We start from the raw sequence: 12,664 nt of genomic DNA, 5'->3' as shown, positions 1-12,664 counted from the left end.
CATATTCCTTGAAGCACATGACCATCCATAAAAAGACTAAGGCCTAGCTTCCATTAATGTTGTAAATTGTGTAAACTGGTGGTAACAAGTATCTCTATTAAATCTATGGAGATGTTTTATGTTACCACTAGTCTGCACATTTGACACAAACTAGGCCTAAAACATTTAAAGGGACAATGAACCCAATTTTTTTTCTTTTGTGATTCAGATAGAGCATACAATTTTAAGCAACTTTCTATTTTACTCCTATTATCAATTTTTCTTCATTCTCTTGGTATCTTTATTTGAAAAGCAAGAATGTAAGTTTAGATGCCGGCCCATTTTTGGTGAACAAACTGGGTTGTTCTTGCTGATTGGTGGATACATTCACCCACTAATTAACAAGTGCTGTCCACAGTGCTGAACCAAAAATTGGCTGGTTCCTTATCTTAGATGTCTTCTTTTTCAAATAAAGATAGCAAGAGAACGAAGAAAAAATGATAATAGGAGTAAATTAGAAAATTGCTTAAAATTGCATGCTCTATCTGAATCATGAAAGAAACTACAGTATTTGGGTTCAGTGTCCCTTTAAATCAATGTTTTAGGTGGAGAAATAATACAATTAAGTAGAATGTCTGTTAACTTCCCTTTTTATTTGATAATACCCTTAAATAAATTTAGTAATGTGGTTTATTGATTCTGCACATTTATTAGTTAATGAGTGTGCTCTATGACAGCTATAATATCAATTACATTTGTATATTTTCTAGATATATAAGATCTTTGGTGAATAATATTCATTTAAATTACCATTAATGTAACAGAATAGAAGGTACTGATAAATATTTATTTTGTTTTCATTGCAGTTTCATTTGCATTTAAAGTGGAACACGAAGCGAAACATCAGAATTCCAAGAGTTTCCAGAGAACTGGCTCTCCTTCCTTTGAGAAAGTGTACTCAGCAAAGTAAGTGTAGTAATATTGTGATGTCTGATAAATCATACATGATACAATGCTTTCTACACATCAGATCTTAATTTAAAGAGATATGAAAGGCAAAAATGTTCCCAAGACCGTTGCAGAGTTTAATAGGAAAGCAAACAACAGCCAAATACCTTCTGTTTTTTAACAAAGGATACCAAACAAAAGACACAAATTTGATAATAAAAGGGAAATGGGTAAAACTGTTTTTTTTTTTTTTAAATTAAATGCTTTGACTTATTTATTAAAGTTTAATTTTGAATTCTATCTTCCTTTATTAATAAAACAGAGGTACACAAATTAATTAACTTCAAGGAATCTATTGTCACTGCTCTCGGAAAATATGTAAAACAATTACAAAAAGTGAAAGGAATAGTAGCAACACGATACAGATATGCAAAAACATAAACAAATAAAAGACTATCACAGAACAGACAAACTTCTGTTGTTGCATAGCTACATTTTTACTGTAAAAAATAGCTCCTAACAAATAATAATTTAGAAATACAAAATCCCTTTAAGAATATTTTTTTATGAGCAAACATTAATGTATTAGAAGATCATACATTTAAAAGCTTAACACCTTGAAGTAGAAGTGATTGTGTTTATAGGGCATTCAAGTCTATTTTTTTCTTTGTTTTTCCTGACTTGAACTCTTGTATCATGCCATTTTGAGCTGTATGGTTCAAATGAGATCCCAGATTTTGTCCCCTTTATGTGACCTGTGTTCCCTAGATAAAATCTCAGAACAGATGCATTAAGTGTAAAACCTATATTTGCACTCATATTTATTTTGTATAGCTAGAGCGATAGTCTAACATGCTACCATCTGCGTGTCGGATAGCGCAGGCGCAATATATCCCTCACATAATAAACTTCTAAGGGGATGCACAGTAAAATTCATGTCAGATAACGCTGTGCAATGGTGGAATTCTTCATGTAGTTCTGTGTTATACTATTAATAATAATGGTTTACTTCAGGTCTGAAAATGTACCACATTTTACAGCAGTATTTTGGATTGTTCTTGAGCGCAATACTTAATTCACAATTTTTAATATGAGCACAATGAGCTCGCTAATATTGCTCCCTGTGCTATCCATTCCAAGTATAGGGTGGGCTAAAAAAGTTTTGGCCACATAAAAATGCTTTGGTTAAAATATTAAACCATCCACTTGTGATACCAAATTGTGTGTTATTCTTTGCAGAGAGCCGCACAAAAGATAATGCACCCTGTGCTATTTGTTGCACTCTACTTATAATCTAGCCCTATGTGTCCAAATAAAACATAAGACGTTCAGTAAAATCAAAAGGAAAGAAAGATGAGCAACGTCACCTCCTCCCCTTGTCAACGGCCTCCTCATGGTTGCATCAGCCCATTTGCTACACTACTATTAAAGGATATTGCTAAATGTTTAGGGTTGCTGAGTGAAGCCATATTTAGCCATTGTTACATGTGAAATAAACTGGAGAAACTTGCTTAGTGCTTACTCTGTGAATGGGACTCTGACACAGTAATTTATTGCGCTGCTAAACTGCCTTTACCTCAACAGTATCTAACGGAGCTTGTATGGTTTGTGCCTACTTTTTGATGCTGTTGTTAAACTTACCATCAAGTCCAAACGCATGCTTGTTAAAGGGACGTTAAACACTAAATACATGCTAGATAGAATAATGCATTCAAAGGGCTCCATGTACGAAGCAGCGAAAGCTGCTCCGGAGCCTTTGCGGGGCAGGTTCGCATATGCGAGCCTGCTTCCCGCAATGTAAGAAGCAGCGGTCATTAGACCGCTGCTTCCTACACCCTACGCCACCTTTTAGGTGGCGAAGCAGAATCACCGAGAGCTCGCTCGCTCTCGGTGATTGACAGCCCCTTCAGTCGCGTGATTGGTCGCGCGACTGAAGGGGCGGGCATTACACACTCCGCTGAGTGTGTAATGATACATACGGGCAAGCGGATCAATAGATCCGCTGCCCGTGTGTAGCGGAGGCGGGCGGACAGCTTTGCGAGTTAAGAAGCTGTCCGCCCGCCTCTTAGTACATGGAGCCCAAAGAAAAGATTATTCTGAGAATAACATGTAGATGTATTTTTTAAAGTTTTATTAGCTGTTTAAATATTGTCAAGATAAAACAATGGGATCTGCTATGTTTTAACTTATGTTTCCTTTCTTTGCTGTGGCCAATTAGGGACAGTTATAAATTGGTCACTGGGTGGAATACCCAGGAACTGAAAAGCTCACAATTTCAGAATGTTATTACAGGAAAAGGGGACAAAATAAATATTGAAACTATGTTGCAGACTTTTTTGCTTCTATATACGATGTATCATTTTATATTTCTATCTCAAAGTGTTTAATGTCCTTTTAATGTTTTCCTATGGAAGATATATGAACTATCATCAGTTCACATTTACAGTGCATTCCTCAAATAACAGAATTTAAAATTACTTATGGCCAAACAAACAAAGTTAAAATCCATATTCTGTACTTACCCACATTAAATATGATAATATAACTGACTTGGAGAAAAAGCACAGATTTTAAGTCAATGCTCTTCCCTTAATGATTTGCAATATTTTGTACTCAAGAATACAACTGTAACAAGCTTCATGTATGGTGATAGTTATCAAATACAGGTGTCTATTTTGTGTTAGTTCAGCTTGGACAGTGAAACTAAGCCAATTGAATAAATTCCAAACACATTCTCATAATTAAATGCTCATCTTCAATTAAAATCGAATGATACAATAATACTGTTAAATTGGTGACATTTTAAAGGGAGATAAAAGTGCAGAAAGAAATGCTTTCACGTTAGAACATTTTTGTAGTTGCACTATTACTTATAAATATGTGATTAACACTTGCAAAGGGATTACACACATAGTTGAAGTCAGCTCCAGAACATCAATGTGCAGTTTCTAAAGCTGTCAAAATACTTAAAGGGATATAAAACTTGTCAGCACAAGATCAATAGCATGGATTCTACTAAACATGCTATTGCTCCTTATTCAGTGCTTATAGCGCTCATCAGAGCCGCCTCTGTTTTACCCATCAAACAGTTGCCGGTCTCATGAGGACTGCACTTTCCATCAGGGCTTAGGTATCTGCATTGATTTTTGTACAAGCTCTGGGTATTCACAAATGAAACACACACATATTCACACATACATATTCACACATATACAAACACACACATACATACACACCCAAACATACATACACACCCACATACACACATACACACATACACATACATAGCTACACACCCACAAATACATAATCACCCACACATACATACACATGCATCCAAACATACATACATGCACACACACAAACACACACATACCTACACAACCACACATACATACGCACACATACATACACACCCACACAAACATACACATACATACACAGTATTACACACACTTATATACATACACACATATAGACACACATACTGACATATATACACACACCACATACATACATACATACATATATACACGTATATGTATACACACATATAAACACACACACATACATACAGACATACACAAACACACCCATACATACATACATACACACACCTACACCTACATACATACATACATACATACACACACCTACACCTACATACATACATACATACATACATATACACACACACACACACATTATATATATATATATATATATATATATATATATATAAATATATATATATATATATATATATATTATATATATATATATAATGGAGTTTTAATATAATTTCCTTCTTAGCTTTTTATTCCAGAGTTTGTTTAAAAAAAAAAAAAAAAAAAAATCAACATAAAGCTTTATAATATATTAGAGCAATGACAAGCACTAAAAAATCTTGAACTCCAGTTGTGTTTCATTCCTGATAAGGAGAAGTAGTGCACAATACAGATGTCCAAAACTCAGCAACATCATCAGCAAAATTGCTGGCTGCCCATAGCTTGCAGGGTAGGTTGCGCACATCCCAAAGCTCTAATATAGCAGTACTGTGTTGGAAGATGAGGTCCTCGTCAAACCGACAACTTTAAGAGGTTAATAAAAACAGCTTTGAAGAGAGCTACAGGTACAGCGTTCCTCAGCGCCAATTCAAAATGTCGTCTTTTAGATAAAACAAAGAAAAGGAATGGCAGAGAATGGGGCTTGGCCCATATGACATTTTTTACAGATACATGACAAACAAAAGAATATAAGTATTTTAAGTGCAATTTGTCATTAAAAACATATAATCTTCCCTGCAATTCATCTATATTTTGAACAAGAAAGCTTTATTTGTATGTGAAGTGGATTATTCTTTAAAGCGCTAGTACCCCAGGTGATATGAAATAATGACAGTGCCATAATGAATTTGTTGTATTAGGAAACTTGTAAATGTATCTGCTTCATTTAATTTAATATTACATCTAATTTATTGGCCTTAGGGTTGGTTAGAGGCTAAATACGCATATCATTCGCAAATATTCTGTCATAGGAAGATGCCAGTCATTTAAATTATGGTTATATGTGTAAAATCCAATTTAGTTGTATGTATACATTAGTGATAGTCTTGTCACATCTGCATAATATCCTCTCAAAGGACTAAATCACAATTAAGTAGAAATAAAAAGCAACTAAAACTGATTTTAAAAGATCATTATTTCTATAATTAATCATTACTTTCAACTTTGACTTGAACCTTCAAAATAACAGTCATATCGTTAAAAAATGTCTGGGTGGCCACCCTATTTTACAGAGGAGAAATATCCCGTAATATATCATTTTAAACCTGCCCTAAAATACAACCCAGTTGAAAATAGCAGAATATTGACCTCTGTATAAAGGAAACCAATAAACCCCAGACATACAGGGAGTGCATAATTATTAGGCAAGTTGTATTTTTGAGGATTAATTTTATTATTGAACAACAACCATGTTCTCAATGAACCCAAAAAACTCATTAATATCAAAGCTGAATAGTTTTGGAAGTAGTTTTTAGTTTGTTTTTAGTTATAGCTATTTTAGGGGGATATCTGTGTGTGCAGGTGACTATTACTGTGCATAATTATTAGGCAACTTAACAAAAAACAAATATATACCCATTTCAATTATTTATTTTTACCAGTGAAACCAATATAACATCTCAACATTCACAAATATACATTTCTGACATTCAAAAACAAAACAAAAACAAATCAGTGACCAATATAGCCACCTTTCTTTGCAAGGACACTCATAAGCCTGCCATCCATGGATTCTGTCAGTGTTTTGATCTGTTCACCATCAACATTGCGTGCAGCAGCAACCACAGCCTCCCAGACACTGTTCAGAGAGGTGTACTGTTTTCCCCCCTTGTAAATCTCACATTTGATGATGGACCACAGGTTCTCAATGGGGTTCAGATCAGGTGAACAAGGAGGCCATGTCATTAGATTTTCTTCTTTTATACCCTTTCTTGCCAGCCACGCTGTGGAGTACTTGGACGCGTGTGATGGAGCATTGTCCTGCATGAAAATCATGGTTTTCTTGAAGGATGCAGACTTCTTCCTGTACCACTGCTTGAAGAAGGTGTCTTCCAGAAACTGGCAGTAGGACTGGGAGTTGAGCTTGACTCCATCCTCAACCTGAAAAGGCCCCACAAGCTCATCTTTGATGATACCAGCCCAAACCAGTACTCCACCTCCACCTTGCTGGCGTCTGAGTCGGACTGGAGCTCTCTGCCCTTTACCAATCCAGCCACGGGCCCATCCATCTGGCCCATCAAGACTCACTCTCATTTCATCAGTCCATAAAACCTTAGAAAAATCAGTCTTGAGATATTTCTTGGCCCAGTCTTGACGTTTCAGCTTGTGTGTCTTGTTCAGTGGTGGTCGTCTTTCAGCCTTTCTTACCTTGGCCATGTCTCTGAGTATTGCACACCTTGTGCTTTTGGGCACTCCAGTGATGTTGCAGCTCTGAAATATGGCCAAACTGGTGGCAAGTGGCATCTTGGCAGCTGCACGCTTGACTTTTCTCAGTTCATGGGCAGTTATTTTGCGCCTTGGTTTTTCCACACGCTTCTTGCGACCCTGTTGACTATTTTGAATGAAACGCTTGATTGTTCGATGATCACGCTTCAGAAGCTTTGCAATTTTAAGAGTGCTGCATCCCTCTGCAAGATATCTCACTATTTTTTACTTTTCTGAGCCTGTCAAGTCCTTCTTTTGACCCATTTTGCCAAAGGAAAGGAAGTTGCCTAATAATTATGCACACCTGATATATGGTGTTGATGTCATTAGACCACACCCCTTCTCATTACAGAGATGCACATCACCTAATATGCTTAATTGGTAGTAGGCTTTCGAGCCTATACAGCTTGGAGTAAGACAACATGCATAAAGAGGATGATGTGTTCAAAATACTCATTTGCCTAATAATTCTGCACTCCCTGTAGGTTTTGGGCCTTATCAGTGAGGGGCAGTTGCATCACTTTGGACAAGTAAACAACTAGTCCGTGCCTCTTTTCTCTTTATTCTTTTTAGGATGCCTACAACCCAGACAACTTGCATATGCAAAATAATAATTAAAAGAAGAACTCAGCTGAGAATGAACAAAAACTTGTAAAATGTCTTTAATAAGTCTGTGCTGTTTAGGATGCAGTCTCTTTTAGCTCTGTAGAAAGAAAATGAGCCCCACAGATTTAAATTATATGGATTAGAACACAAACACTTGTAATATTCTAGTCTTTGTCTATGGCAGAGATTTACCTGAATTATTACACAATTCTTCATTTTTCATCATCACTAAATGACACTGAAAAGCCGCTGAGCTTTGTAGTCAATATGGAAAAATCCCTTATGCTGTAAAATCAGTATTCTAGCACTTCATACTACAGTTTCACAGTACTAACATCCCAGAGATACACTGCAATTTCTTCCAGCAAGCTATCACAGTGGAGGTTCTATGAGGTTTATTAAAATTAGTTATAAAAATGTGTTAAAAAATATACAGCATTATACTACAGTTATCAATATACTTGGTGGATGTGGGAAATTACAAGCACATATAGTTTCCTGTAACAATCTCCGTGAAATATGTCATACGTGACAACATACTTCTGTTAATTAAGCTGCTTTATGGGATTTTGAATGGTGGGTGTCTTGGCTGTTTTTGAATAGGATTAACTGCTGTCTTTTAGTTTTCTCTCAGGAAAAAGCCTTAGGTTATCACCTAACCACCAACATATTTAATATTTCAGAGATAGTATGCTCAAGATGCTACCATCTTAGAAAATAGTGGTACTTGATACTATGGAGATTATAATATTTTGATTTGTTCAGGATAAATTACTTAGATTTATGTAAATAAAATTGTTGTTCATTAAAGGGTAAAATGAATTGAAAATAGGACTTTGCACATTTGTAACGACATGGTCATGTTTATATAGTCAATGGGTCTATTTTTTTTTCTACCCACACTAAAACACCATTTGAGTTCACATAGTTGTTTATTTAATATATATATATATATGACAGAGATGTACCTTAATTATAATTTTTTTCATTAAGAGGTCTCCATTAAAAATATTTCTTATTGCTTCATTTGTCTAATTTTTTAGTTCCTTAAGGGTTTTAGAATGTTTTGCAATCATATATTGAAGTGACCGCAGACTTCTGTTATTTCATAATTTTTATAAGCAGCTTTACAATTTAGCAAAATATATATCAGAGTGGTCTAGCATATACTATAATTCGACACACTATTTTTAACCATTTCTCTAGATCACACTATGAAATAAAATATTGTATATAATCAATATATTATGATATATTTTCATAAGTCATTTTAAAGGATTATAGGTTGTAAGGTTAATGTGTATTTTGAGAAACAAAGAACTTCTTTAAAAATATTTTTAAATGGAAACCTTTCTTAGTCTGTAAAACAAATTGAGACAGAGCTGTATGTTGAAATATATTTCATCCTCTAATAGCTCTTTCTTTTGCATTATTAAATTAACAAATTAGAGCACACTATGGGGCTTATTTATCAAGGGCCGAATAGCCCCTAATTGCCCTGTTTCCGTGCAAACCTTCAGGCTCGCCAGAAACAGCAGTTAAGAAGCAGCTGTCTGAAGACCGCTGTTCCTTAACTTGTCCGCCGCCTCTGAGGCTGCGGACAGCAATCAACCTGAACGTATACGATCGGATTGATTAACACCCCCTGCTAGTGGACCAATTGTCCGCAAATCTTGTGCAATGTTAAATGCCAACAGTATATGCTACAGCGAATCATGTCCGCCCACCATTCGATAATTAGCCCCCTATGACTTTTTGTTACAGTGTTTTCAGGTTTCAAATACAGAAGAACTGTATTTTTTTCATTAGATTTTTTTAAACAAATATACCAAACTAGTGTGTCCATTGTAATGACTGTCCTGTGTTGTCAAGTCACAAACTCTGCTGATGTATTCTGACCTCAGTTATCGCTGTCTCCTAGTGATTGGCAAGTTCACGCAATGACAGGGGGCAGACAGAGCTCTTTAAGATGTGTGAAGAGCCTGTCTACTTCCAGTCTGAGATCAGAGGTAAGATGGCATCTCTGTCAATGTCATAGAGGTATTTCAGGTCTTCAGCAGGTTTCTCTTTACTATTTGAAATCTGCAAGAGACAACCAATTAGAAACTGCAAGTGTGCCGCTGTGTTGCTCTTTGCTAGTTATAACAGGAAGTCAAAGACTTCTTAAAGGGACATTAAATAAAGTAGAATTTAACAAATCTATAACAGAAAGACATTGAAATAACATAACACTACATTTGGATTTTAAATAAACAGTAGATTTTGTTTCTGACAAACTTTAAAGTACAGGTGGCCCTCGGTTTACAACGGTTCAATTTTCACCGTTTTAGAATAACAACCTTTTTTTCAGTCATGTGACTGCTATTGAAAAAAAGCATTGAGAAGCAGTGCATTGATTAAAATAGCCAGTAGGTGAAGCTGTCCGCTTGTGTTGCAGCAAAGATATGCAAGCCAAGCAAGCTGAAATTAATCAGTTTAACCAGACCTGAGCTATCGAGCAGCTTGCAAAGGAACAAGATCTTCCTGTCTATAAAACAGTCCAGATTGGAATGCATAGAAAGAACTGTTTGCAGAAAAATGCAAGTAAAGTCTGTGTTGTGTGATTATTTTATTAGGTTTATAATGCTGTTTAGCAAATGTTTTTGTTCATTTAACTTAGTTTAATTATATATTCTGTGTTGTGTGATTATTTTATTAGGTTTATAATGCTGTTTAACATTTAAAGTCTTCATTTAAAAGCTTTAAAAATAATGTATTAAATGTTACTTATTCCAATTTTGAGAGGGGCCTGGAACCTAACTCCCTCACTTCCCATTGACTTACATTATAACCTGTGTTTCAATTTACAACGGTTTCAATTTACAACCATTCCTTCTGGAACCTAACCCCGGCGTAAACTGAGGGCTACCTGTATACTAAAAGCCACTAGTTAATCAAAGACTCACAAACGTAAACTCATTTACTTTCTTAGAACATCAATTGTATTTGGTACCTGAATCATGCAAGTTTAATTTTGACTTTCATGTCCCTTTTACCATTTCCCATCATTTGAGAGCTCCAGGACTTTGAGCAAGATCAGACTGGATGTTTGCATTTCCCACCATTTGAGAGCACATGACTTTGAGCTAGACCACTCTGATGTTTGCATTTTATATGGTGTCAATGATTTCTCTTCGACTGTTTCAAGGAATGTATTGATATTGGCTGGTCTGACCACTGAGGAATGCTATTGTGATTTATTTACTCCTTCAATTTTTGGAAGGGTGACAATTGGGTGGGGTACAATTTTGTGCTTTTTTTTTTTTTCTAAGGTTAAATTATCGTTTAGAGATATAATCTTCCATAAAAATACATTATTTTTAAGGTTTGTATTTTTTTTTAAAGGTGCACAGTATTGTGAAAAACACATTCTAAAGTTTTTCTAAAGGGGCGCCATTTTATGAGGATCACATTGTTGTTAAGGTTTGCAATTTTTTGAAGGGGCACAATTTTGTGAAGGGCACATTATTGTGAAGTTTTACAATTTTTTAAAGGGGCACAGTTTTTGGGAAGGAGCACAATTTTTGAGAGGGTACATTATTTTAAAGGTTTGCAATTTATGGCCTAGATTTGGAGTTTTGTCGGTAACGACCCGCGTAGCTAACGCTGGCTTTTTTCTGGCCGCACCTTTTAAATAACTCTGGTATTGAGAGTCCACAGAATGGCTGCGTTAGGCTCCAAAAAAGGAGCGTAGAGCATATTTAACGCAACTTCAACTCTCGATACCAGAGTTGCTTACGGACGCGGCCAGCTTCAAAAACGTGCTTGCGCACGATTCCCCCATAGGAAACAATGGGGCTGTTTGAGCTGAAAAAAACCCTGCAAAAAAGCCGCGTTCAGCTCCTAACGCAGCCCCATTGTTTGCTATGGGGAAACACTTCCTATGTCTGCACCTAACACTCTAACATGTACCCCGAGTCTAAAGACCCCTAACCTTACACTTATTAACCCCTAATCTGTCGCCCCCGCTATCGCTGACCCCTGCATATTATTATTAACCCCTAATCTGCCGCTCCGTAAACCGCCGCTACTTACATTATCCCTATGTACCCCTAATCTGCTGTCCCTAACACCGCCGACCCCTATATTATATTTATTAACCCCTAATCTGCCCCCCACAACGTCTCCTCCACCTGCCTACACTTATTAACCCCTAATCTGCCGACCGGACCGCACTGCTATTATAATAAAGTTATTAACCCCTAATCTGCCCTCCTTAACATCACCGACACCTAATTTCAAACATTAACCCCTAATCTGCCGACTGGAGCTCACCGCTATTCTAATAAATGTATTAACCCCTAAAGCTAAGTCTAACCCTAACACTAACACCCCCCTAACTTAAATATAATTTAAATCTAACGAAATTAATTAACTCTTATTAAATAAATTATTCCTATTTAAAGCTAAATACTTACCTGTAAAATAAATCCTAATATAGCTACAATATAAATTATAATTATATTATAGCTATTTTAGGATTAATATTTATTTTACAGGTAACTTTGTATTTATTTTAACCAGGTACAATAGCTATTAAATAGTTAAGAACTATTTAATAGCTAAAATAGTTAAAATAATTACAAAATTACCTGTAAAATAAATCCTAACCTAAGTTACAATTAAACCTAACACTACACTATAAATAAATTAATTAAATAAAATACCTACAATTACCTACAATTAAACCTAACACTACACTATCAATAAATTAATTAAATACAATATCTACAAATAAATACAATGAAATAAACTAACTAAAGTACAAAAAATAAAAAAGAACTAAGTTACAAAAAATAAAAAAATATTTACAAACATCAGAAAAATATTACAACAATTTTAAACTAATTACACCTACTCTAAGCCCCCTAATAAAATAACAAAGACCCCCAAAATAAAAAAAATGCCCTACCCTATTCTAAATTACTAAAGTTCAAAGCTCTTTTACCTTACCAGCCCTGAACAGGGCCCTTTGCGGGGCATACCCCAAAGAATTCAGCTCTTTTGCCTGTAAAAAAAAACATACAATACCCCCCCCCCAACATTACAACCCACCACCCACATACCCCTAATCTAACCCAAACCCCCCTTAAATAAACCTA

At 35.5% G+C, this 12,664-nt stretch overlaps 1 protein-coding gene across 1 annotated transcript in view; it reads left to right on the top strand.

The window, feature by feature from the left end:
- Window positions 1-12,664, top strand: part of ALOX5AP (arachidonate 5-lipoxygenase activating protein) — a 33,097-nt gene that overhangs the window by 6,370 nt on the left and 14,063 nt on the right. The window contains exon 2 of the mRNA XM_053705041.1: window positions 846-945. Within this exon, the coding sequence (XP_053561016.1) occupies window positions 846-945 (100 nt within the window). The remainder of the gene's footprint in view (window positions 1-845; window positions 946-12,664) is intronic.

The sequence above is a fragment of the Bombina bombina genome, chromosome 3 (assembly GCF_027579735.1).
Source record: "Bombina bombina isolate aBomBom1 chromosome 3, aBomBom1.pri, whole genome shotgun sequence".
In the NCBI taxonomy this organism is placed as follows: domain Eukaryota; kingdom Metazoa; phylum Chordata; class Amphibia; order Anura; family Bombinatoridae; genus Bombina; species Bombina bombina.
The sequence above is the reverse complement of the archived record's forward strand: the minus strand, read 5'-3'. Positions and strand labels throughout refer to the sequence as shown.